The following is a 27,433-nucleotide window of genomic DNA, read 5'->3' on the forward strand; positions in this document are numbered from 1 at the left end:
GGAAAATACTGGATTACAAGTAGTTTGAAGATGGTTCAGTTTGGGGATAAGAATTGACACTTCTCATGTTGTAAAGGACTAACAAAGTGAATCCTAAGGAGCAAACGCAAGTGGGAAGTAAAACAAACTGATGGGGAGCAACAGTGGACACGCCTGCAGGGAACTCCTTTAGTCTCTAAAGGCAGAAATGGGTGGCTAGGAATTCAAAGGGCTAATACTTCTTCCATTATAACAGAAAGAGAAGGCAGATGAAAATGTAAAGTTTGAAGGTGGGTAGCTGGGAAGTGGCGTTATCTGGCTAAGACAATAAAAGTCTTTCCTCCTGAATCTCATGAGTTAACACCAGGTGTTTGCCAAACTCAAGTTACCTGTTCCTACAAAACAATCTGGCATTGTAGGACTGCACACACCTTTAACATCTTGCTTTTCTAAGATCAACCTTTTCTTTTTAGAGCTGTGCTCTGTGGCACTCAGGAATCTTGGTTCACTGACTAGAGAGCTAAACTGTGCCCCCTGCACTGGGAGCACAGTCTTAACGGACCGCCAGGGAGGTCCGTAAGATCAACCTTTTTTTAACTCAAATTTTGGACAATATTCTGATAAGCTTAAGAAAGATCTGAATATAATAAAGATTCCAGTTTTTAGCTTATTGTATATGAGACTGAAGAACTGAAATTTTGCCAAATGATGAGATATGTACCTGCATGGCACAATGATTGAAAGCTTTTAACTATGTTCTGGTTGCAAGAACTGTGAATTAAACTCTGCTCCCCACCCCACCAGGAAGTACCTATTCCATAATAAATGCTGGAATATTCCATCTTCAAACTTTTCTAGTTCCAAACTCTAGCATTCTTATTCTACTTACACTCTTCCTACTCTGATAACCTGGGATACAGCCCAGATGATTTCCTTTCAGCTTCAGTTATGAAGCTACTATCAACAACGAAATGTTTAAAATTGTTCTCCCAGAACTTAAAGATCTTATCTTTATAACATCTCCCATAACCTTAAAAAAATCATTAAATATTAATTCCTTCAATTAATTATAAAAACTTTATATAGAGCCTAGTATTTGGTCATGTATACTATTTAAAAAAATACATTGACAGAAAACTTTCTGAATGTCACTAGACAATCAATTAAGCAAACCTTTATTGAAGCTTAAATTGTGGGTACAGAAATACATTTCAAGTCCAACACCATGAAGAGAGAAATTATGGCACCAAAGTTTTCCCTCCTCTATCATACATACTAGGATTAATTTAGATTACTATTCAATCTATTTTTCTTTTTTTTTCTAGGCTTTGTTCCATACAAAATTTGTGCAGGTCTTCAACATGAAATAGAAATCTTTTAAATCTATTAGGGGGAGGAAAATCAGACCTCAAGCCAATAAATGTCATCAAATCTACTGGGACACTGTTCAAGAACAAAATCCACTTTGAGCATTGGTCCTCATAATAGCACCAAAACATTAGGTACTGTGCATAATTACAGAAAATCAGAATGATCCATTGATTGAAAGCTTCTTCAATGAAGCTTTGAATCAACAATGTGCTTAAAATAAAAGCCAAGTGTTCCAACCACTTGATTTCAAACCAAGCAGATTTTAGGTTCAGAAACACTAAAAAAAAAGTGTTTCCTTTATAAATACGGAAGGAACAAAAGCATCACTGCATCAATCCAGAAAGAATCAAAAATCGTTTGAGGACAAGAATAAATAGAAAATTTGAGTCAACTTTGCTGTTTTATCAACTGCTTAAATGTGAGTGTTAGCAAATATAGCTAAAAGATGCCAACTCTTTTATGCCTGTATTTTTAGGTCATTTCCCATCAACCACTTTGAAATTTTGTGTAACATTTTGTGGATAGCATTCTGCTGCACTGAGTATGTCTGAATAACCTTAGCAGTTCTCATTCATCACCTGATGCTATTCCATGGTGAAAGGAACACAAACAAACAAGAGGAGCCAAGTCAGAACACTTATTACATGTATCATAAAGTCACGGAACTTTTAAGTCACAAGATGGCAAAGACACTGAATCTGCTTTGAACCAAAATTTATGGCATATCGTTAACAGAAATTAGTGGAAATGGCTATGAGTTAATGTGAATCATCTGAGCTGACTTGATTTGTTGAAACCAATATCCTTATCTTAAATCTCCTCACTAATAAACTGTGATAAAAATTATTTTGTACTACTTACTTAGCAAGTTAATAAAGACATGGTACTTACGAGAAGCTCATCTCATTTAATGGGGGACACCAAATGGCACAGTTTCCATACAGTTCTGCCAATATACCCTTGTACCAATATACACCTTCTTTGCTAATCAACAATAGTTTATTCCAAAAGAGCTCATGGTAATGAAAAATGTCAAACTCCCTTGACCTTAAAAGAAAATTAAGCCCAGGGTCTACCCCCGCCTTCCCCCTCTGGGGTATAGATTAGTATAAAACCCACAGTGTAACAGTGTATTGCTTTATTGAGGGGGTATGGTTGGGAGGGGAGACACCATGGTAACGGAAGGAATCAAAGTAATACAAATACAGGAAGCAGTGTTAAAATATAAATACACAGAATGGATAGTTCCAATTGTTTTCTTAGAGGACTTGACTCGTGGAAGAAAAACTTTTAATTGCTGTTGCAAAAACATCTGTATGAAGTAGAAATTGTTTTCAATAACATTAGTAGAGAATAGGTTCTAGAAAGTGGAGGTAACTGGATGTAAAATCCTGGCAGCAATTAATAGAACAGTCCCAGATGGCTAGGCTGAGGCCAACATCTAATGAGGACGAAAGCCTTGTCTGTGGGGAATTTTGGATGACACCTGGAGAAATATTACACTGTGTGTAAACCAAATTGAATTGTTTTCACAAGTGTTGTAAAGTTTCATATAGTAAAAGGTTTTTTCTACATGCACTTCAATTTCACAGCAAGAGTGGCATAGGATACCTAAACACAGAAGAGAGCATTCATGCAAGATATCTAACTCCTTGATATAATAATGCATACAATTCAAAATGATTACACTATCATTACATCTAGGGCTTTCTGCAACTACAAGGTGGTGGTTATGGAAAGCATGGCCCTTGGTATCAATATCTAAAAAGCAGCCACCACCACCTTCTATGTGTGTTGTTCTCTTTTTGCGTTTTTTCTTCATGTTTCTTAATCAACTCTGCTGTTGCTGCTTCTTAGCAAAACTGGTAAAAACAAAATTGTAATCATTGAACAAAGCGCTCTGGCAATCAAGACGTTTAAAACCTTCAATCTTCTGGGGCGAGGAAAGCACTGTGCGACATTTAGAACTCTGGGGAAAAAAATGAAATTAACCATTAGCGTTTCCAATCTGCAGTAATATTTTCAAACAAAGCAGTCATGCAGTAAGTATTTAAGTCTGCTGTTTTAGTCAAGACTGTGGCACTGGGGGCTTCCCTGGTGGCTCAGAGTGATAAAGAATCTGCCTGTCAGTAAGCCCATGTACCACAGTGACTAAGCCTTTGTGCCCTAGAGCTTGTGATCCACAGTAAGAGAAGCCACCGTTAATGGAAGCCCACGCACTGCAATGAGGAGTAGCCCCCGCTCTCTACAACTAGAGAAAAGCCTGTGCAGCAACGAAAACCCAGCACAACCAAAAACAAATAAATAAAATTAAAAAGACAAAACAAAACAACAAAAAACCAACCCCATGGAACTGAAATATTTTAGCTGACTTCCTAGGGGCTGGATGCAGTGGGACACTTTATGTCTTCTGTCACCACCATCCCCAAGGTCTATCAACAGGGAAAACAGGATAAGAGGAGCCCACGAACTGGGCTAGATATAAAACAAGGCCCAGAAGTCTAATGACATGCATAAAGCTTCTCATCTACCAACCACCTCAATTAGTAGTATCTCTGGTTATCTCTGGCTGATTATATGGCATCTCAGAATACATTTTATGACATGCCTCACTATCCTTATTTTCTGTCAGATTTTATTGTCGATGAAAAAAATATATTACCTGATTTACAAACAGGGTGGTCACAAATTTTCCTGGTTTGAAGACTTCCACAACTTTCCTGATCAGGTCATCATAGGAGGTCTGACTTAAGTTTGTTTCAAAGCTAACATAAGAAAATTCTGGTTCTGGAGTGATGTGAATAGTCCAATAAGTTCCCTTAAGAGAAACAGCTTTGTGTTAATAATGGAAAGGGCACACTTAAAGGTTTAAATTATTAAGCAAGATATTCTCACTTACATCCGATTTCATCCCATTCATTGAATACCCACAAGGATTGAACATTGTGGCATCAATGACAGAACCTGGTATCAGGTCACAAATTCCACTCTCCTGGGAAAAAAGCCAAAGACTGAATTAAAAGCAAATCTGGAAGAGAAACGGAGAATGAGCCAAAATATTTAGCTGCCAAGCAGGATACAGAATTATTATTGAAAATGCTTACACGAGTGACATCCTTTGCAGTAACACCATCTTTCATGTAGAACTGGTCCATAACTGCTGGGTCAAGCTCACTCATCAGAATTTCCAGGGTTTGATCTGGCTGATTGATAACCCTACTCTCTGGGAAATCCAAAGTATACAAGTACCTATATAAAAGTACAAAATAGTTTCTAAAAATGACAACTGCAAGTTTAAAAGAAATCTGATATAAAACAAAACTTTCATCAAATTGGGTCCAACATACCAACAGTCAGAATTCATGCGTCCCATACAATATGCTGCTCCATCTGTTGAGGCAGGAGAACATAAAATAAATTTAACAGATCCATCTGATAGCAGGTAGGCAAGATCCCCCTCCTCCTTTAAGAAAACATTTTATTGGCTATCATTGAGAGATGCACTTCAGCTAATAAGCCAGTCTGAATGGTGCTGAGAAAACTATGGTTTACTCTCCCCTAAAACTCCATTAGGTAATGGAATTTGGTCACCTATTTACTCTCTCAAGTGAATGGAAGTTATGTAGTATGTCCTCCTTCCCATGGTGTTTCAAGGCCTCATTCAACATAGTAAGTTAACAGTTGGTTGATATTTAAACTAAATTATACACGGCACCCTGATATAGCCTAGTATAGTAGATGAGATAAGAGCAGGTAGGACGGAAATCTTTTGAAGATTTTCTTTTTTAAAATCATCCTGGTGAATGACTCTGCGCCAAGTTACTAAAATCATCTTAGGATTTTAGCCTCTTCTAGGATAAAAGGGTGTTAGATTAGGTAACCTTTACTCCCCTGTCCTTGAAGCTCAAAAAGGAAGGTCTATAAATAAAAGCTTATATAAATGGATAGAAGTAAATCTCGCCAATTTAGCTGAAGTGACACTACGAACTCACTTCAGTTGACCATTCTTGAGCCAGCTCAACTCCTGTTCAGCATGGTAGTTTCTTAACATGGACCAGTATCTCAGCATGGGTTTATGGAGTCATGGGGCATGTTTCTGGATGAAGGGATAACAGCCTTCATACCCACTAAAACAGACATAAATGACAGCAACTGACTAGAAGATGAGTTTTCCATCTGGCAGGTGATCAGTTACTTGATTTTTTTTTCTCCCATCATTTCAACAGTTACACAAAAATACTCAAAAATTTGTAATCAGCTAAACTGATACATTTATCTTAACTATATAAAGTGCTATGTTTGGTACACAGGCATACACACACAACACACACACATCTAACTTTAAGAAGCAGGATTCAATTCTACTTAAACTTACTTGGGAAAATTGCATTAAGGAACTCTATTTCTTCCTGGAAATTCCGGTGTGGGTACCCTTGGTGAGAAGGCTTCATGAAATTCTTACGAGAATAAAAGAAGCTCTAAAAATAAAGACAGATAACTTCACACACAGAATTCTGTCACCTTTCCTAAACCAATCAACTATTTTCTACATATACATATCAAAACCAAAACTATTTCCACAAATATTTTTTCCCAATGACATTTAACATACACTGCAGTACTTCATGTGTGCCTATGCTCAGTCATTCAGTTGTGTCCAACTCTTTGCGACCCCGTGGACTATATAGCACTTTGCTGGCCGACAGAGAAAAATGAAGGCCACTGTGTCAAAGAGTAAGGTTTCAGACCAATACCCATGAATTAGTGTTATATAGAGACACAGAGGCCTAACCACTGGACCACAAGGGGATTCCCTAGAGCAGGAGTTTCTGAGCTTTAAAATAGGGATATAATAAAAATGTTGTGGGAGAATATGTACTGATCCAAAAATTAACACACTGCTGATAAGAGTAATCCAAAAATTAACATACTGCTCAATTTAGATCATCTTATAAGGATCAACAAAAACAGTTTTAGGTCCCAATGACAGCTGTCCTTTGCCCTAGGAAAAACTGAGTAAATTATTTAGTAATATTTACAAATTAAATATTAAAATTCAACATCTTATCACAGCAATTAAAACCCAAGTATAAAGTCTGATAGCATTCAAGAATTAACTGACTATTGCTCTTTAATACAATCAGTTCTTTATTATGAAGTCTAGATGATTTTTCTTGCTTTCCCTTCTTTTCTTATTTTCCCCACCATTCATAGTAATAATGTTAAGGAATTAACTACTGAAAGTATCTGGTTTTCTTTTCTTTCATTTTGAGTTTTATCCCAATTCCTTCTCTGGTTCCTCCACATTTTCTGTTGTTCGTGAGTATCAGGCATTCTTTCTCTCCATGGTGTGAGTGTCCTTAGTCATTACAATTGAACAAGTATACAAATTTATTTACCAGGCACATCACTGAACTCTAAAGTTTATACCCCACCAAAAGGATAAATGTTTTTTGACTACTTACTTGAATTGAGTCAAACCCACTGTAATCCCTAGCAAGTTTCAACAGGGGAACCAGTGCTTTCAGCAAGAGGGTGGTACCACATGTCTTCAAAATGAAACGTCTCTTGGAGACAAACATGCTACTCTCACTGCAGTTTAAAAGAAAGTCACAATATTATAACAATGTTTATGTACTACTGAGATGCTTAATCTATTATTATTGGACTATCATTTAAAGTGTAAATTTTTGGCTAATAATTTTAAACATTAAGTTCTCAAGGAAGCAAATAATTCTTCCTCTTCTATTACATGAAAGATCCCACAGAAACATAAACTAGGTATAAAGCAGATTAGCTCATTACACAAACCCTCTTACTAGTCAATTTTCCTCCTCACCTAACCTAACCTAGGACACTTACTAAATTCATTCTTTACATCATCTTGAACTGCCTGTTCTCATGTGTATGTCTGTAACCATCTCATTACTTTTCACTGGATAGTAAGTTCCATGAGGAAAGGAATGTTTGCTTTTACTATTATTTCCCTAGGGCCTGGCACCTAATAGGCATTTGATAAACATCTGTATATGTCAAATATAGACAGTAAAAGCAGGCACCATGTTCAATACAATAGCCTCAAGGCCCAACATTCTATCTCTGTACCTAAAAAAGAACTGCATGGCTTTCTTCTCTTAAATAACAGCAATCTTATTTCTATGGTGAAGCTAATTTTCATTCTGCTTCAGACTTTGATAGAGAAGCACATACTAAAAATAAAAGAAGTGAGGGCAAAGGAACAATGCCATTCAACCCTCTTCTGCAGAAACTTCCTGTTAACCTCCAGGGTAATAAAGATGGCAGTCACCTTGAAGAGCTATTAGGTTAAGACTTCAAAAACCCTATTGCCTAGGGACACCTGAGGTAAACATTTTATTTTACACATTAAAAAAAAAAGCTAAAAATAATTACAGAACCAGTATATAAAGGAACAATTTACTCTCCCATATAAAGTATGATTCACGCTGAAATCAGTTAACCAATACTATTTCAGAGGACTTACCTGAGTACATAAGCTTCCTGCTTGTCAGTTTTTGTCACACTTATGATTGAACATTGCACATCCTTCAAAAGTATGTCCCACTCGGATCTATTATTTAACCAAAAAGAGGATGATTAATTTATAACAGTACTTGCCTACTCATAAAAAGTACAAGTCTCACCATGATTTAAAATCATGCTTTGTATTTTTTGTCTTTCTCGCTCCACCTTCTCTTATGAATGTTACGTTAATGAAGTAACTTTTGGAAGCAAGTGAAGCTGGACACGTGTTGCCAGGAAGGTCCACCCTGTGATTAAAAGGTTGGAACTTCCTATCCAGCCCCTGACCTATGGGTGGGGAGAGGGGCTGGACATTAAGTTCAATCACTATGCTCCATGCCTGCTAAGCCGTCCGACTCTTTGCAACCCCATGGACTGTAGCCCTCCAGGATCCTCTGTCCACTGAATTTTCCAGGCAAGAATACTGGAGTGGATTGCCGTGCCCTCTTCCAGGGGATCTTCCCTCTCTTATGAATACCAACATTTAATTTTGTTTCAAAATAATCTATACTGACACATACACCAAGTAAGATGGATGCATTTTGCTATAGCATGTTAAGAAGCAAACCAAAATCCAGGCTATTATACTACATATTTGCAATTTACTAAGAAAAAGGCAAATGAGACCCAAAGAAGGCATTTCTCCAAAGAAGACATACAGATGGCCAACAAACACATGCTCAACATCACTAATTAAGAGGAATGCAAGTCAAAACTACAATGAGGCAACACCTCACACCCATCAGAATGGCCATCATTTGCTGGAGGGGGTGTGAAGAAAAAGGAACTAACTCTTCTTGCACTGTTGGTGGGAATATAAATCAATACAGCCACTATGGAGAACAGTATGGAGGTTCTTTAAAAAACTAAAAATAGAACTACCATATGAACTGTGAACTTCCAGATGTTCAAGCTGGATTTAGGAAATGCAGAGGAACAGAGATCAAATTGCCAATAAATGCTGGATCATTGAAAAAGCAAGAGTTCCAGAAAAACATCTACTTCTGCTTTATTGACTACACCAAAGTCTTTGTGTGGATCACAACGAACTGTGGAAAATTCTTAAAGACATGGGAATACCAGACCACGTGACCTGCCTCCTGAGAAATCTGTATGCAGGTCAAGAAGCAACAGTTGGAACTGGACATGGAACAACAGACTGATTATAAATTGGGAAAGGAGTACGTCAAGGCTGCATTTTGTCACCCTGCTTATTTAACTTCTATGCAGAGTACATCATGAGAAATGCCAGGCTGGATGAAACAGAAGATGGAATCAAGATTGCCGGGAGAAATATCAGTAACCTCAGATATGCAGATAACACCACCCTTATGGCAGAAAGTGAAGAGGAACTAAAAAGCCTCTTGATGAAAGTGAAAGAGGAGAGTGAAAAAGCTGGCTTAAAACATTCAGAAAACTAAGATCATGGCATCTGGTCCCATCACTTCATGGCAAATAGATAGGGAAACAATGGAAACCGTGAAAGATTATTTTTGGGGGCTCCAAAATCACTGCAGATGATGACTGCAGTCATGAAATTAAAAGACGCTTCTTGGAAGAAAAGTTATGACCAACTTAGACAGCATATTAAAAAGCAGAGACATGACTTTGCCAACAAAGGTCTGTCTAGTCAAAGCTATGGTTTTTCCAGTAGTCATGTATGGATGTGAGAGTTGGACTATAAAGAAAGCTGAGTGCAGAAGAATTGATGCTTTTGAACTGTGGTGTTGGAGAAGACTCTTGAGAGTTCCTTGGACTGCAAGGAGATCAAACCAGTCCATCCTAAAGGAAATCAGTTCTGAATATTCATTGGAAGGATTGATGCTGAAGCTTCAATACTTTGGCCACCTGATGTGAAGAACTGACTCATTTGAAAAGACCCTGATGTTGGGAAAGATAGAAGGTGGGAAGAAAAGGGGTTGACAGAGGATGAGATGGTTGGATGGCATCACCGACTCAATGGACATGAGTTTGAGTATCTCCGGGAGTTGGCAATGGTCAGGGAGGCCTGGCGTGCTGCAGTCCATGGGGTAGCAAAGAGTCGGACACGACCAAGCGACTGAACTGAACTGATGAACCAGTAGTTTCACTCCTGGGCATATAAATATCTGGAGAAAAATATGGCTCCAAATTATATATGCACCCCAGTGTTCACTGCAGCACCGTTTACAATAGCCAAGACATGGAAACAACCTGAATGTTCACTGACAGAGGAATGGAAAAAGATGTGGTAGAGGAATGCAATGGAATTATTACTCAGCCATGAAAAAGAACTTAATAATGCCATTTTGATCAACATGCATGGACCCAGAATTGCCATACTGAGTGAAGTAAGTCAGCCAGAGAAGAAATATCTAATCACATGCCTTATATGTGCAATCTAAAAAGAAATGGTACAAATGAACTTATTTACAAAACAGAAACAGATTGGCAGATTTAGAGGAAGAATTTATGGTTACTAGGGGGAAAGAATAGGGAAAAGGGATGGTTAGGGTGTTTGGGATCAGCATGTACACACTGCTATATTTAAAATGTATAACCAACATGGTCCTGCTGTGTAGCACAGGGAACTCTGCTCAATGTTATGTGGCAGCCTGGATGGGAGAGAAATTCAATGAATACATGTATATGTATGGCTGACTTCCTCTGCTGTCCACCTGCAACTATCACAACGTTATTAATCAACTATACCTCAATATAAAATGAAAAGCTTAAAAAAAGAAAAGAAAAAAAAAAAAACTAAATCGCTACATGATCCTTTACTGTTTTTTAAAATGTTACCTTAATAGTTCAGGGTGAGTTATTAAAAATATTCATTTAACAGAATTATTCTGTTAAAGCACCAGATATATATATATATTCCCATTGAAATGTTATCTTATTTTAATCTATGTAAGTGAAGCTTACTCATTTCACTGCTAATACCTTAGCTGTTTATAGAACCCATCCATAAACTTAAACATAGATTATTTTTTCCATAATACACTCTTCTTTCTGTGATTCTGACACACAATGCTAAAACTTTTGACCAGGATTTGTTCATTTTCAGTATCCATCTGAAATTTTTCCTCAACATTGTTCAAACTGGGCCATTCCTACTGATCTAAGTTCACTCACTCTTTTGTCATTTCTACTCTACAAGCCCATCCAGTAAACTTTTTATTCCAGTAGTTATTTTTTAGTTCCATCTTCTATTTCCCTGCTAAGATTTGTGTTATTGCTTCTTATAGCATGGTTATGATAACTGCTTTTAAATCCTGACCTGCACCACCTTGAGGGTGAAGTCTACTAGACTGTCTCCCTTTGAGACAATTTCCTTATTGTTTGTATGTAATTTGTGATTGCATCCTGGACCTCATATTATATGATTTTAAATCTTCAAAACCTATGGAGCATGCTGATTTTTAAAAAAACTATGTTAGCAGTCAGTTGAAATGGTTAAGTTCAGTCTCTTTGTTCTCATCCAACCTCTATGTGTTACGTTACTATCTCCATAATCTCCACGACAACTCCTAGCTCAGTAGCGTGGGGTGGAGGTGAAGATGGCCTGTTTCTTGGTCCTCTGGCTAGAAAGCCCAGGCTTTAGTTTCCTGGCTCTGCAGCAGTCTGCTACAGGACTGCCTGAGCTACAGCAGGAAAGAACAGGAAAAAAAAAAAAAAAGGCAAAGCAATACAGAAATAAAAAAGGGATTTTCCCCACTCTCTCTAACCCAAAGGGGGCCCCTTCCGTTCCTTGTCCACATTCCAGAAAAAGACCTCTCTAAGAGCTCAGTTTGTGTGCAGTTCCGGGTTTCTGGCAGCTTTTGAGACCACCCCAGGAGATACCAAGAGAGAAAAAAGAAACAAACTCATGGATATTTCAGTAATGTTTTGAGTTTTGGCTTCCTTCTCTAATTCACCTAACATTTACTTTCCAGAGTCCTCAGCTGCTGCATGCCTTCTGTCCAGGGTTTCTAGATGCATTTAGTGAGGAGAGTGTGCTTACTCCATCTTGATGGAACAAGAATCCTCCTGCACTCATTCTATCACTGTTAATAAATTCTGCAACCATACTCTTCCTCACCTAAAAGAAACCCTTAAGTAGTTAGTATTTTTCAAAGTCATGGTATGGAAGGAACTGCTTTAAAACATTCTAAGTCAAACACAGTTGAAGAGTCTACCAACCAAGTGATTATAAAAACAATCTAGAGAACTGATGGCTCAAAAAAGTACAGGGCAGGAAAAATGTGACAGATTTAGAATTGAAGAAGTCAATACAATGCTATCCATGAGCATAAAAAGGAGAGAGAAAACAGTTGAGAATTTCAGCAAATTAAGTCACATTTTGATAGAAAAATAAACCCCTTATTTTTTCCTTAAATAAAGCTTTTTTGGATCCTAGCCACACCCAGTTCATGATAAATATCTCAAATACTATGCTCTTTACAAATGATAGTACATAGACTAAATGATCTTAGTCACTGTGCCAGAAAAGTAAAACATAAATGGCATGCCATATTTTATTTCTTTTTTACCAGTTAATTAATTTTTGGTTGTGCTGAATCTTTGTTGCTGCACGTGGGCTATTCCCTAGTTACAGTGCACGGGCGTCTCACTGCGGTGGCTTCTCTTGTTGCAGAGCTCGGGCTCCAGGTGCACCAGCTCTAGGAGTTGCAGCACGCAGGCTCTAGAACACAGGCGTCAGTAGTTGTGGCTCATGGGCTTCACTGCTCTGAGGCACGTGGATCAAACCTGTGTCCCCTCCATTGGCAGGCAGATTCTTATCCACCGTACCACCAGGTAATTCCCATATTTTATATTAAAAGCTTTTAGTCTGTGGTTTAATAAAAATAAAACAAATTGAAGTGCTTACATAGGAAAAGATACAATTAAGATAAGAGACTTCTATGTCATCTGACTGAATAAAACTAGGAATGGCTAACCAGCTACTTTTTTTTCCCCCAATGTGGACCATTTTTAAAGTCTTTATTACAATGTTGCTTCCGTTTTATGTTTTGGTTTTTTTGGCCCCAAGTTGTATGGGATCTTAGCCCCCTGACCAGGGAATCAAACCAGCACACCCTGCATTGGAAGGCCAAGTCCCAACTACTGGACTACCAGGGGAGTCCCCTACCCTTTTTTTTTGTTGGGGGGGGCGGTGGGGGGCGGCGGCGGCAAGCAGGACAGACTGTGGATTGGGAAAAGACAATCTCTTGGGCAACTGGTGTTGGGAAAGCCGGATCTGCACACAGAAGAATGAAACGGAATCCTTACCTTACACTGCATAACTCAAAATGGATTTAAACACCTAAATTGAGACACAAAACTATAAAACTCATAGAAGAAAACATGGGGAAAAACTTTATGATATTGGATTTGGCAAAGCTTTCTTGGATGTTACACAAAAAGCACAGGCAACAAAAGCAAAAATAGGCAAACAGACCTGCATCAAACAACTTTTATATCAAAGGAAAACACTCAACAGAATGAAAAGACAACCTACAGAACTGGAAAAGTACCTGCAAATCTTACATCTTATAAGTGGTTAGTATCCGGAATAAATAAGGAACTCCAACAAGAAAAACAAATAATCTAATTTAAAAGTAAACAAAAGGTCTTAAATAGACAATTCCCCTCCCCCCAAAGAAGACATACAAATTGCCAATAAGCACATAAAAAGATGCTCAATGCCACTAATCATAAGACAATGCGAATCACAATCATGATACCACCTTGTGCTCATTAGGATGTCAGATACTGAAAAGGAAAAAGGAAAGAACAAGTGTTGGCAAATGAGAAATTTTAACACTTGTGCAGTACTGGTGAATGGATGGATGAACCACAAGGTGGAATCAAGAAATATGGATAACCTCAATATGCAGATGACACCACACTTATGGCAGAAAGTGAAGAACAACTAAGAGCCTCTTGATGAAAGTGAAAGAGAAGAGTGAAAAAGCTGGCTTAAAACTCAGCTTTCAGAAAACTAAGATCATGGCATCTGGTCCCATCACTTCGTGGCAAATCGATGGTGAAACAATGCAAACAGTGAAAGATTATTTTTGGGGGCTCCAAAATCACTGCAGATGGTGACTGCAGTCATGAAATTAAAAGACACTTGCTTCTTGGAAGAAGTTTTGACCAACCTAGACAGCATATTAAAAAGCAGAGAAATGACTTTGCCGAAGGTCTGTCTAGTTAAAGCTATGGTTTTTCCAGTAGTCATGTATGGATGTGAGAGTTGGACTACGAAGAAAGCTGAGCGCCCAAGAATTGATGCTTTTGAACTGTGGTGTTGGACAAGACTCTTGAGAGTCCCTTGGACTGCAAGGAGATCTAACCAGTCCATCCTAAAGGAGATCAGTCCTGAATATTCATTGGAAGGACTGATGCTGAAGCTCCAATACTTTGGCCACCTGATGCAAAGAGCCGACTCATTTGAAAAGACCCTGATGCTGGGAAAGATGAGGGTAGGGGAAGGGGACGACAGAGGATGAGATGGTTGGATGGCATCACCGACTCAATGGACATGAGTTTGAGTAAACTCTGGGAGTTGGTGATGGACGGGGGGGCATGCTGCAGTCCATGGGGTTACAGAGAGTCAGATACTGACTGAGTGACTGAACGGAACTTACTGGTGAAAATGTAAAATGGTACAGCCATTATGGACAAATTATGAACATTCCTCAAAAAAACGTAAAAACAGAATTACCACATGATCCAACAATTCTACTTCTGGGTGGGTCTGGGTGTGTGTGTGTGTGTATATATATATATATATATATATAATTCAAGACAGGATCTGGAAGAGACATTTGCACATCCATGCTCATTGTTATTCACAACTGTCAAGAGAAGGAAGCAACCCAAATGTCCATCAAGGGATTAATGGATAAAGACAATGTGGTGTATGCAAAAAATGGCTTATGTGGCCTTAAAGGAAAGTTTATCACATGCTTCAAAGTGAATGAACCTAAGAATTTCATGCTAAGTGAATCACACCAGTCAGAAAAGGATGAATACCACTACAAAAGGATGTAGGTTTCCACTTATATAAGATACTCATCTCATACATTCATATGAAGTATCCAAAGTAGTCAAATCGTAAGGAAAGGTGACTGATAAAGGCTAGAGGAAGAGGGGAGGAGAAATTAACCTTTAATGGGTAGTTTCAGTTTTGCAAAATGAAAAGTTCGACAGATCTCTTGTACAACAATGTGAATATACTTAATACTGAATGTTCACTTAAAATGGTTAGACTTAATGTTAGACTTTTATTTTTTAATAATTATTTATTTTTGGCAGTGCTGGGTCTTCACTGCTGTGCACAGGCTTTCTTCAGTCGTGGTGAGCAGGGGGCTTCTCACTGTGGTGACTTGTCTTGTTGAGGGGCACAGGCTTTACGATGAGTGGGCTTCAGTAGTTGTGGTACATGGGCTCTCTGCCCTGTGGCATGCGGGATCTTCCCAGGCCAGGGATTGAACCGGTGTCCTTTGCATTGCAAGGCGAATTCTTAACCACTGGACCAACAGGGAAGCCAATGTTAGACTTTTAAAAGAAGTAAATTACAGAGGGAACAGAATGCTGTGGCAGATGGAAAAAACCCTTTAGAACAGTTTTGCTTTTATCCCTTGGATTCTATCCTCAGATATAGTGGGTCAGAAACTGCAGATGGTGCCTGGAAACCTGCATTTATTTAAAAGGCCTCCATGTGATTAGGTTCCTCTAACAGATTTCCTCCTCTAAGCAAAAATCACTGGTTTCAGGGTTATCAAGTAATTTACCCCAAAAGTTACCCAACTGAACTATTTGAAGCTTTCCTGAAGTGTGACCTCAGTCAACAGCCTGACTCATCTGTTTCAGACACTCTACTCATCACCTTACATTCAGAACTCGACACCACAGCCACGGTAGTAGTCGTAAGAGCCGTCTGAGGCAAACCCACCCTGAAAGACGAGACTACTCTTCAGCGAAGTCTAGGCTGACCAGAATTTAATTCAGATACCCAGAGAAATAAGCTTTCATCTTCTGTTCAAAGAAATCAACCCAGCATGCACTGGTAATTACAACCAGAGTAACTTAAGTTCTCCACCTCAAACTTTTACCTAAAAATTAAATTAGCATCATTACTGCTACATTGATTTAGTACTTTCAATGTGTACCTCTCAAAATAAGGTGGTCTGAAGACAGCAGTTCAAGTTTTTTGAAACTGCTGTGAGGAATGTATTGAGAAGCTTAATTCAATAGGAAGCCCTTCTACTACAAAATATTTACCCTAAAAGGTTTTTTGGCAAGGGGCTGTAAATTCCTTCAGTGTAAATTACTGATATTGCAATATGCTGCAATGATGTAGTCAAGTAAGGCATGAGTTCTGGGAAAATTAATGCTGAGGTGTAATTTACTATTTTTGCAACTGCTCCCAGTCCTTTGCTGAAGATTTTATCATATAAAATTTAAGTGAAGGAAAGAAAGAATAGCAGAAAATGCCAGTAGTCCTAAATATCTTGTCCAATATTAACATTACAGATTCTAGTTTTCATATTTTCACATAGCTAAAACACCTGTAGCCTTCCACAATTAATAAACATTTACTCTCTTTACCTCCATTCACTACAATTTCCCATGTGAACCCATTTTCTTACTAACAGTCCAGGTCTGTGATAAACTCTAAAGCAAAAAGGAAAGTCAATTTTAGAGCCCTGAAAGATCAAACTATCTTTCCTCACCAAAATTTCTTATTTTCTAACAGACTTCCTCCCTATAGCTGCCATTTCTTTTAAAAAGGCTTTGTCTGGTCCAGCAACTCTTAAGAAATAAAGGTCTATTTCTATTCAACATCATTTGAAATCTGAAAATTCTAGTAGAGAAAACCGCAGGTTAAACCTAATATACTACTCCCTCTTTTTATATTTCAACCTTAATTACTTTGTGAAGTAGTCAGTTTTAGAAAACATCACCTGTCTTATTCATTTGGATATCTGGACTATTGCTTTTCTCCAACATATTATTAATCAGTATTATTTAATCCAAGCCATGCCAGAAAAGATAAAACAAAAGATTCTCAGTATTATGTACTTCATTCAGATTACACTGAAGGGAAATTCTACTAAGTGGCCTACAGGACAGTAGGAAACATTAACAGAAAGTGGGTTCCAGCTTGGAGTTAAAGCTTGGAAAGATGGGCCAATTTTGCTTCAAGTGCATTCTACTCCTTCATACCATATTAAAAAAATCAATTCCAGATGGGCTGCAGATCCAAATATGAAAAGTAAAACAAAGTTTACAGGGATAAAAGAACATCTTCATTACCTCTGGATGAGCAAAGATTATTTTAAACAGGACAGAAAAACCACGAACCATTAGTGGAAATACTGATAAATGGGACATTAAAATTATGAACTATTTTCTAAACTGTCATTAATAAAACGAAAAAGGAAACCAGAGGATAGAAAATGTTTGTAATGCACATATTGGAGAGATAATTCATCTATAATAAAGAACTCCTGCAAACTGAAAAATCATCCCTAAAGAAAAAGAAGTGGACTTGAAGAAGCATTTCACAAAAGATAGCCAAATGGTGGATAAAGATATAAAAGGATATTCAACTCCATTAGTCTGAAGGGAAATACACAGACCACTATACACCCACAAAATAGCTAAAATGAAAAAGACAACACAAGTGTTAAATGAAGATACTGAGCAACCGCACCCTTATGCTGAATATACGCACCCTGTACTGTGCTTATCTCAGTCGTGTCTGACTCTCTGGACCCCGTGGATTGTAGCCCACCAGGCACCTCTGTCCATGGGGATTCTCTAGGCAGGAATACTGGAGTGGGCTGCCATCCCTCCTCCAGGGGATCTTCCCAACCCAGGGGTCAAACCCAGGTCTCCCACATTGCAGGCAGGTTCTTTACCATCTGAGCCACCAGGGAAGTCCAAGAATACTGGAACCGGCAGCATATCCCTTCTCCAGGGGAACTTCCCAATCCCGGAGCTTTACCAGCCAGAGAAGCACTATATGCACCCTCTGACTTAGCAGTTCCATTCCTAGGTGTGTGTATCTAACAGGGGAGCATACATATTGTTTACGAAAAGACATTTACACTAGTTTTCATAGCAATATATTTGTATTAGCAAACTGGAAATAATTGATGTAAATAGTAGATTTGATAAATTGTGGTGTATGGACACAAAAATACTATACAGCATTGAGAATGAACTAAAAAAAAAACCCCAAACATAATGCTGACCAAAGGAGGTATATAATGCATACCAAATGATTCCATGTTATAAAAAAAAAAAAAAACTAGGGAAAACCATGGTGTGTTAAAACTCAGGATAGTGGTGTTCCCTTAGGTGGAGAGCAGAACAGGTTATAATTGGAAGGAGGCACAGGGGGACTTCTGGCTAGTTACATTCCCTAGATATGAAGGCCGCTTACATGATGGGATCAATTTAATTTTGAGATGTACTTATGACTTTCATAACTTTTGTGACTGTAGCCCGCCAGGCTCCTCTGTCCATGGGGATTCTCTAGGCAAGAATACTGGAGTGGGCTGTCACGCCCACTCCAGGGGGAAGATCTCCAAGAGATCTTCCCGTCCCAGGAATTGAACCCTCGTCTCCCGCATTCCAGGTGGATTACCATCTGAGCTTTGGCAGATTAGCATCACCCCTAAAAGTTCTGTCATGCCTCTCTGTAATCCACCATTCTCCCTTAACTCCCATCCTTTGCCTATCATGTATGTATTTTCTGGTTTTATAGACATGAAATCTTAAGGACTTCTCATGGGGCTTACTTATTATTAGTTGTTCTCCAGCACAATCATTTGTTGCATGTGTCAATAACAGTTCATCACTCTTTTTTTAACTACCAAGTAGTATTCTATAGGATGAATACAGAGACTTGTTTTCAGTTCTGGAGCTATTGCAAAATAAAGCTTCTAAGAACATATTTATGTAAAAGTCTTTGTATGGACATATTTCCTGTTCACTTGGGCTAACACATGAGTGGACTAGACTGCCTAGATAATATAAGAGATGTATTAACTTATTAGGGCTTCCCAGATGGCTCCAGTGGTAAAGAACCTGCCTGCCAATGCAGGTGACATAGAGATGCAGGTTCAACTTCTGGGCTGGGAAGATGCCCTGGAGTAGGAAATGGCAACCCACTCCAATATTCCTGCTTGGAAAATCCCATGGACAAAGGAGCCTGGCAGGCTATAGTCAAAGGGTCACAAAGAGTCAGACACAACTGAAGCAACTTAGCAGGCACAGTAACTTATTAAGAAACTGCCAAACCATTTTCCCAAGTGGATATACACTGTTTCCCATTCCCATCTGCAGTGCATGAAAATCTTGATTCCTTCACAGCTCTCCTTAGGGTCTGGTATCAAAATTATACAAACCCCAAAAGGAACTGTGATATGTGTTCCCTCTCGGTTAACTAATTAGAATGTAATACTATGAATGTAATGTATGAAAAAGGTTGGAATTATTTTTCCCTTCAGTGTTAGAACACTCCAGTATAACCATCTGGGCCTAGATTTTTCTTTATGGGTGATTAAGTCAATTCATGCAGTGGTTATAGGACTATTAGGATTTCTATTTCTTCTTGCATCGATGTGGGAAGGTACTTTCCTAGGAATTTTCCTGTAATATCCTTTTAAATGTCTTTAGCATTGGTAGTGACGCCCTCTTAGGACATCTTAACTCCTTCCATGCCCTTAGGTTTTATGTTTTATAAACAGTATAGTTAATTTGTTTATTTTATTCCAGTCTGTGAATGTCTTTTGACTTTCTTCTATTTGCATTTTAGTGGAATTACTGAGGTTGGAGATGTGAGGCAAGTAAAAAGGATTTTCTGCCTTCCTAACATTTATATCATTAAATAAAAACAAAGCTACTAAAGATTATTCCGTGGAAGAATTAAGATTTAACTTCATTAAGCAATCTGAAGCTCACCATCTCTTCTACTTGAATAAAAATACATCAAATTGCTTGGGCACCATGTAATTTTAAATTGCCTATTTGACTATAAACTGAAATACTTTCTCCTCTAGTCTGGTTTGCTTAAAAACAAGGAGAAGAGAAAAAGATTCTGTCCTTAAGGTAAAGAATCGAAGATGAAGATGTCAATACTTAAGAGTGGTTACTGTGTCTCAGACAGTTTTAAGTACTGAACATGTATTAACCCACTTAACTCTCACAATTACCCCATGAAGAGGTACCATTATTTTCTCCATTTTGGAGAGGCAAAAATATCAAACAGCTAGCTATTAGATGATGTTTGAACTCAAATCTAGACATGCCATAGGCCATGCACTAACCATTTCATTATGCATTACTCTTCTAGATGACTGACAACCCTTCTATGGGATTTAACGAATTCCAAGCATCCACAAAACTTATGGCACTTAATCAGATTTATCAAAACCAACATTCTGTCCCTTAAGGTATAACCTTTGCCATCACTTTAAGATCCACGCTGAAGCAGTAAAACAGTTTCAGTTGATAAAGTACAAAAGTCGTTCTCAAACATTTAAAAGAAAGCAAGCTGCCCATTTATAAGCCTTTCTCCTTCTCCTTGATTCGGAGAACTCTTTTTTTTTTTTTAAGAACTAACTCTTAACTAAAAAAGCCTAAGCTTAAATTTTGGCGTTTTTGCCCAAGAACTCGGAGAGGAAACACTCCCTTCCCTTTATTAAGAACGCGTGCTTACTAATAAAGCTTCAACTCATTTAAAGAGCCGGAGCAGAAAATTTTGTTATTCATTATATGACTTATTTTTGCACATTAGTTCTTCCTGACAGTATTTCCTAGATAATCCTATCACAGTCGTTTTACCAAAGGCATGTATCACCAACACGAGGGAGATATCCCATCTGTGAAATGGAGGAAATACTAAGCTTCCCCATATTTATAAGTAACTGCTTCCTAGAATAGGGGCCATGTTACGACCTCTTAAGTGTCGCACAAAGCTTGAAAAATGAAACCGGTCACATTTTAGCTAACACGAGGTTTTCCTACGGGAGATTCCTTCAAGACAGACCGCCTTAAAAGTCCCGGCAGCACGTGTCCGCCTAGATTCCCTTCCCCAGTTGCTTTTTGTCAGGAAAGGCGGCGAGTGCAGCCAACATTCCTGAAACGCCCATTGGCCCACACCCCGGGGCAGGCTCCGGGTCCGACCCAGGAGCTCTTTGGTCGTTGCCTTTCAATGAAGCGGCCGCGCCGGCTCCTCCGCCGCAAGGCACACTATCCGCACTTGTGCACCAAGGAGCCTAGAATGGCGAGGGGTGCCTAGTGGTCCGAGATCCCGGGAGAGGAAGCCGGCCCCGCCACCATCGAGGTCGCCCGCGCCCTCATCTGCGCTGAGATCGAGACCACTACAAGCCCTCTTCTGCGCGATCGCCCAGCTCTCTCGCATGACTGCCCGGGGTGGGAGGCTGGAGCCCCAGATTCCTTTACAGGATTAGGCATTAAAGGTATTATGTCCGAGCTCCGACCCGCCTCTAGCCCGTAAATTCAGGCTAGCCTCATTCCACTCTGGACTCCGCCGACTCGGTAACAGGTTACACAGCCCAAGGTCAAGAGACTCGGGAGCCAGCCTCGGTGGGCTCTCCGGCCGTCTTCCCGGGCAGCCCCGAAAGGGCTCTGGTGCAAAGCACATTAGGGCGGCGGTGCGGCCCAGCCACTGCGGCACAGCTGCTCCCGCCCAATCCCCGCCGCCCGGGCGCCACATGCTGCCAGCGCCGACCGCGGGCGGGAGGCCTGTTAGTCAGCCCCTCGGCCCAGTCCGGGCCGGCACCCCCCCACCCACCCCTTCCCGCCGCACGCAAGAGAACGAATCGGGCTCCCGATCCGCTCCGCTCCCTCCCTCCTCCACTCCCGAGGCGGACACGCCCGAATTAGCGCCTGACTAAGCCCGCCGAGCCACACCTGCCGGGAGGGAGCCCGCGCGGCCCCCACCTCCGGACACCCCACCCGGGGTCCCGGGCCGCCAAATCCGGCCGGTGGGGAGTAAGTCGGAAGGTGAGGGCCGCTAAACCACCCGGAACGGCGCTGCCCGCCGCCCCGCACGCCGCGCCGGGGACGTTACCTGAGCACGCGGCTGCGCCGGCCTCCTCCCCTCCCCCCGGGCAGCGCCCGGCCCGGCAACGGTGGCGGGAGAAGCTGGATCGGGCCCCGCGTGGACCTTTGGCTGCTCACCCCCAGTGCTGGGGCCCTTTCCACGACTGCCAAAACGACCTCCCGCACGCGGACCTGCCCCCACCTGAAGACTATAGGAACCCAAGCCACGGCCCCCCGCCTCAGGCTGGTGCCTCCCAGGCGGCGACAGTCCCCCAGACTCGACTGTGGGCGAGAGCCCCGAGCACCCACCTTGGGATGGTGCGAAGATCCCCAGATCCTTGGTTTGCGTCGGGTTGCTGCCTGGAGAACCAAACCTCCAGCAGTTTCTCGGTCCCTTCGAAAAAATGTGCAGCTTCCATCACCGTGAGACTAGCGAACAACCAACAACCACAGAAAATCAACTAAATTAAATCTCTTCTCCCGCCGCCGCCGCCGCCGCTGCGGATTGTTCCAGCTGTGTTACTAAAGTTCAGGTTCCTTTTTTTTTTTTTTTTTGCTATAATTTTATATTAACTTTTTTTAAAAAAAGGATTAATAAAATTTTCCCGGCTTTGTGTGTGTGGGTGAGCGAAAGTTGAACGTGAGTCTGTTGGAAATAGAGGCAGATACAGCTCAGTCTCTTGTAGTCCGCTGTTTCCCCGTTAGAGAGAGTAGAGCGAGCGCTAGCTAATGTCGCCGGCCATACTGTGGGAGCGAGAGCACTGCGTGAGCAGCGAATTTATATACCCCGGCTAAACCCAAAAGAACAGGAAGTGACGCAACGTCCCGCCCTTGCAGCTGATTGCTCCAGCATCCTGTCAATCACCAGCCGCCTAGTTGCGGCTGGCTGGCCGCCCGCCCGCTAGCAGCGCGGGGAGCAGCCAGCCGCGTTGCGGTTCAGGGTTCAGGGTGGCCGCTGGGCGGGAGACGGCTGTCTGTTGTCCGACTGGGGACTAAGAGCCTGGGGTCGAATGCTGAGTGGGTGGGAGAGCGGGGACGGACTGAAGGAAGGCTGTGTAGCGCTGCGTAAAGCAACTGGTTATAGCGGGGAACAAGGGTGGGTCCTCCAGAGAGTTGGCGGGGTTCGGTGGGGGCTGTGGCCACTGCTGGGATGGCGTGGTCGTTTTGATCTCGTGCACTTCGCCGAGATTGCTGAGGTACTCGGCCATTCTCTTAAGTGTTTCCCCAAGGCGAACGAAGCCAGGCATTAAAACTCAACATTAGTCCGTGACGCACATGTTGCCAAAGGGTCGGATTAGAAGGCGCTTTAATTCCGATCACGCTTTAGCTCATGTGCGGATGAACGCAGTTCTCGGCCGATTTACACAATAGCCAGAAGCGTTGTCTCCCTATTCAAAAAGGGAAAAGCAACGTGGCGCCCAGCCTTGAAGGGCTCCGGCTTTACCTACCTCCCACCATGTGGCTCGCCAAGCCTCGGAGTTGGCCGAGCTCAGTAGCTGCCGTGAGGCACTGGCAACAACGTGCTCAATTAGGTCAACTGGTGGGAATTTATTCTGCAAAACTGTTTCTAGAACCTGCTTTATTAAATAGAATCTGAAATTGTTTGGGGGCGTAAATGGGTAGGGGAAATAGAGGGGACTATATGAAATCATCTCTGTGAAACTCTTGAATATTGTGAAGCACTATAGAATTTAAAGAATAGTCATTCAACAAAAAATGGTAAAAATTAAATATCTGAAATTGTTTGCGTGGAAATTAACAAGGATTCAGAGTGATGATTAGTCGTGATTTAGAGTCATGAATCTAATTTCAGTGATCAAGTAAAATGTAAAAGTTATCAAGTAGTAGTCAAACAGTTTAACCCCAGGTGGCAAAATTGTGGTAACAAAGTTGTGACTTTTACTTAGAAATATGGGAGGAAAAAACCCAACCTGACATAAAAATCAGCACTGTCACGAGACAAAGGACTTTTCCTTATCATCCTTAGAGAAAGACTTCCTCAACTATAAGTGAAATAAGACAATGTTGTAAGCATGAAAAACTTAATGAAGAAGATGTAGTGTGAGTGTGTACTCTAGAGTCCCTGCTGGGTAGTTAGTACTTGTCTTACAAGAACATGAATTTGTTCACATTTCTATGTCAAATCTGCTGAAAGAAGCTGTATTGTGCAGAAGGTACATACAGCTACTCTTGCCATGTTTTTAAAAGCATCCAACTCAGACTGGGGATTGGGACAAAAGATAATGACTTGCCCATTTTATTATAATAATAATTCAAAGAATCTGGTGGTTATACTTGGAATAAAGATAAAAGAAGTATTTATGTGTTTTACAAGCTATTCAATTATTTGATGGTTGCTTATTGAAATGAAGACTTAGTCTACTAAACCACCTCAAACACTAATTGTGGTATAAACATAATTTGGCTTGTAATTGCTTATAATTAGTTGCTTTTCCATTACTATTATGCTTTTTCCCAATGTAATTTTAAGTGAATATAAAAGTGCCAAGAATCTTGGCAAGGTAAGGCCTTGTTAATTTGATACGGAATAATTTAAATGCTGTCTACCAACTGAACTGATCTTTTGTAAAATATATTATCTTTCTTAAGCATCATTACTATCATGAAGCGCAAAGTCTCTTGTACTAATTACCAAGTTAGTCAGTTAATCTAACTATTTCACTGAACTTAATATGTCTAAAACACATCTGTCATTCCTTTATCATCAGCCCTGTTTCTGTCATTGAAGATCTTTCCCACTTCACCAGTTTAAAAACAAAAAATTCTTAACCTTTTTTGCTTTGCACGTGAAGGATTGCCTAAAGAACTTAAAGTGAGTCCCATCCCCCAGACCTTCTTGCTGCTGCTGCTGCTAAGTCACTTCAGTCGTGTCCGACCCTGTGCGACCCCACAGATGGCAGCCCACCAGGCTCCCCCATCCCTGGGATTCTCCAGGCAAATACTGGAGTGGGCTGCCATTTCCTTCTCCAACGCGTAAAAGTGAAGTCGCTCAGTCATGTCTGACTCTTAGCGACCCCATGGACCGCAGCCTACCAGGCTTCTCCGTCCATGGGGTAGTGGGGTGCCATTGCCTACTCTGCCAGACCTTCTTAAGGCACCTCAAATTGTGCTCCTTACCCCTCATTCTTTTGAATAATCCTTCCTATTGAAATCTTACCCAAATTTTAAAAAATCCTTACTTGACCCCACTTCTGCCTTCAGCTAACACCCAATTTTTCTGCCCTCCTTCACAGCAAAACTCCCTAAAAGACATATCTATACTTTCCAGTCTCTACCCTCATCTCTTCTTCAAACCCTTGAAATGGATATTTCTCAAAGCCCACATCTTGTCAAAGCCAGTGGTTCAAATAATAGTGTTGGTCCGCATTTAACTCGTTCAATAGCTTGTGATACAACTAACTATACCTTCCTTCTTGAAACAATTCTCTAGACTTTTGTGACACCTCTCTTCTTTGGTTTTCCTTTGACACATGTGGATCTTATCCAACACTCCCATGCCCTTGGCTTCCTCTCTGCTACTTCTCCATGTGCACTTTCTTCCTGAGTGACCTGGTTCACCCAGTCCATGGCTTTGTGACATCCATATACTAGTGACTTTCAAATCTGTATCTCCAGCCCAGTCATTTCTTTTGAATTCCAGATCTTTGGGACACTTGCCTACCTGACGTTTCTGTTTGAATGTCTAATAAGCACCTTGAAGCTAATGTGGCTAAGAGAGCCATTCCTTTTCATGCAAAACTTGCCTGCTCTTCACAAAAAGAAAAATAAAATACCCAGCTGTCCTCCATTCAAGCTTCCTGGCTGACCTCTCTGCTCTGCTCTTGTCTGTGTATGGTCCATCCTTCTAGCAGCAACTATCTCATTAAGAAGCAGTTGCTCAAGCCCAAAGTCACTCTTGATTCTACTCTTTCCTGCTTTCCTATCAATCCAATCTATCATTAGCCTTGTGATGATATTCCTAAAACATTTCAAGTGTTCCTTTTCTATCTTTGCTACTACCTTAGTTGAGAACACTGAAATTCATTCCCCTGGACTACTGCAGTAGTTTTCTAAACAATCTCTCTGCTTACACTTTGGTCCTCTCAGATGATTTACCACTGAGCAGCAAGAGTGATTTTTTTAAGTCCAATTATGATATTATGACACTTCTTTTATTTTAATATTGTAAAATTCTCCAATGGTTTCCCATGACACTTAAAATAAAAATGGCCTACCTTAGCCTTGAAACCTGTATATGATCTGGTCCCAGACTAATTCTCCAAGCTCATCTCTACCATTCATTCTCTGTTCCCAGCCATACAACTATACGCCAATAAAATTTTTTTTTAAATAAAAATATAAAATTTGCATTTTCTGAGGATAAATATTTATAGAAATTCAGTTATTTTGTTTATTGCTTATGGTAAAATTTTGAGTAGTATGGGAAGTATTGTTCTTTTGAATATTTAATTTATAAATTCTTAGAGAAAATTAGCCCTATTCTCCCCTCCCCCTAGGTCTAAGGGTTAATATCAGAAAGCAGAATCAAATTTATATCCCAGAGTTTGGAGGTTTCTACTCAGTATAAACTCAGTAGCTCAAGTGAAAGAACTTACCTATTGACATTTGAGGCTCATTTTGATTAAAAATAAACACAACTTGGTCTTCCTATGGTGAGGTCCACAAGACCAGAAACCAACAGCTTACCATCTGTTTTGTGGTGCTGCATGCTTAAATACTAATAGCCAACTATCAGTCATTTGAAGAAAGTCTTCAATGTTTGAAAAGAGACCAAAGTAAATATTAATAGGAAAAAAAGGAAAACAAAAAGCAAAATAATTATAGGAAGTAGAAACAAACTTCTAAGAAAAAAAGACCATAATTATACTCCATAGGGATGAGAGAAGATAGTCTATCCGTAAAAACCAAACCAAACAAAAACGGAATACTAAATAAACAAGAAACATTCAAAGAACAACAAGAACAAAAATAAAAGAAAACAGTGCTTGGAAATTAAAAACAGGATGTCTGAGAGTGTTTTAGAAAAAAAGTGGGGGATAAATTTAAAGAAATCTCTGAAAGAAAAGCCAGAGTTGAAAGACAGGAGAGAAAAGAAAGAACATTAGTTGATCAATCCAAGAGTCCCCAAACTCAAATAATAAGAGTTCTAGAAAGAAAGAAGAGGGAGGAGGTGACTATGAAAGAAATAATAATAAAAATTTCAGAACAGAAGGACATTGATTGAAAGGACTCCCCTATTACCTCATACAATAAATGAAAAAAAAAAATCCAAACCAAGATACATAATTGTGAAATTTCAGAACACTTTGCATAAAGATTTTTAAAGTTTTCAAGACCAAAAAAAGGGTCAAAATCAGAAGATAAAGAATCAGAGAGCACTGGACTTCTCAATAGCAACATTGGAAGCTTAAAGACAGGGGAGCAACACCTTTAAACTTTTCGGGAAAATGTATTTTTACCTGAAAACTCC

At 40.1% G+C, this 27,433-nt stretch overlaps 2 protein-coding genes across 2 annotated transcripts in view; one reads left to right on the forward strand and one right to left on the reverse strand.

Annotated features, from left to right (window-relative positions):
• The window catches only part of CDK19 (cyclin dependent kinase 19), a 270,457-nt gene that overhangs the window by 42,219 nt on the left and 200,805 nt on the right, over positions 1-27,433 (forward strand). The gene's annotated exons all lie outside the window — the stretch shown is intronic.
• AMD1 (adenosylmethionine decarboxylase 1) lies at positions 1,139-22,690 on the reverse strand. The gene is made up of 9 exons (XM_061131789.1): positions 22,252-22,690; positions 7,853-7,939; positions 6,816-6,942; positions 5,726-5,828; positions 4,698-4,740; positions 4,455-4,599; positions 4,250-4,342; positions 4,013-4,168; positions 1,139-3,319 (listed from the first exon to the last, which is right to left on the reverse strand). Exons 1-9 carry the CDS (start codon positions 22,359-22,361, stop codon positions 3,182-3,184), a joined length of 1,002 nt encoding a protein of 333 aa, XP_060987772.1. The 5' UTR covers positions 22,362-22,690; the 3' UTR covers positions 1,139-3,181.

This window comes from Dama dama, chromosome 28 (assembly GCF_033118175.1).
Source record: "Dama dama isolate Ldn47 chromosome 28, ASM3311817v1, whole genome shotgun sequence".
Lineage (NCBI taxonomy): Eukaryota > Metazoa > Chordata > Mammalia > Artiodactyla > Cervidae > Dama > Dama dama.

Bases quoted from the DNA above. Each gene is read 5' to 3' on its own strand.
- AMD1 (XM_061131789.1), bottom strand. From the start codon at position 22,361: ATGGAAGCTGCACATTTTTTCGAAGGGACCGAGAAACTGCTGGAGGTT. The intron at 6,943-7,852 runs GTAAGTCCTCTG...TTTAAACTGCAG, and splicing joins CAGGAAGCTTATGTACTCAG to TGAGAGTAGCATGTTTGTCT. The intron at 4,169-4,249 runs GTAAGTGAGAAT...GTTTCTCTTAAG, and splicing joins TGAATGGGATGAAATCGGAT to GGAACTTATTGGACTATTCA.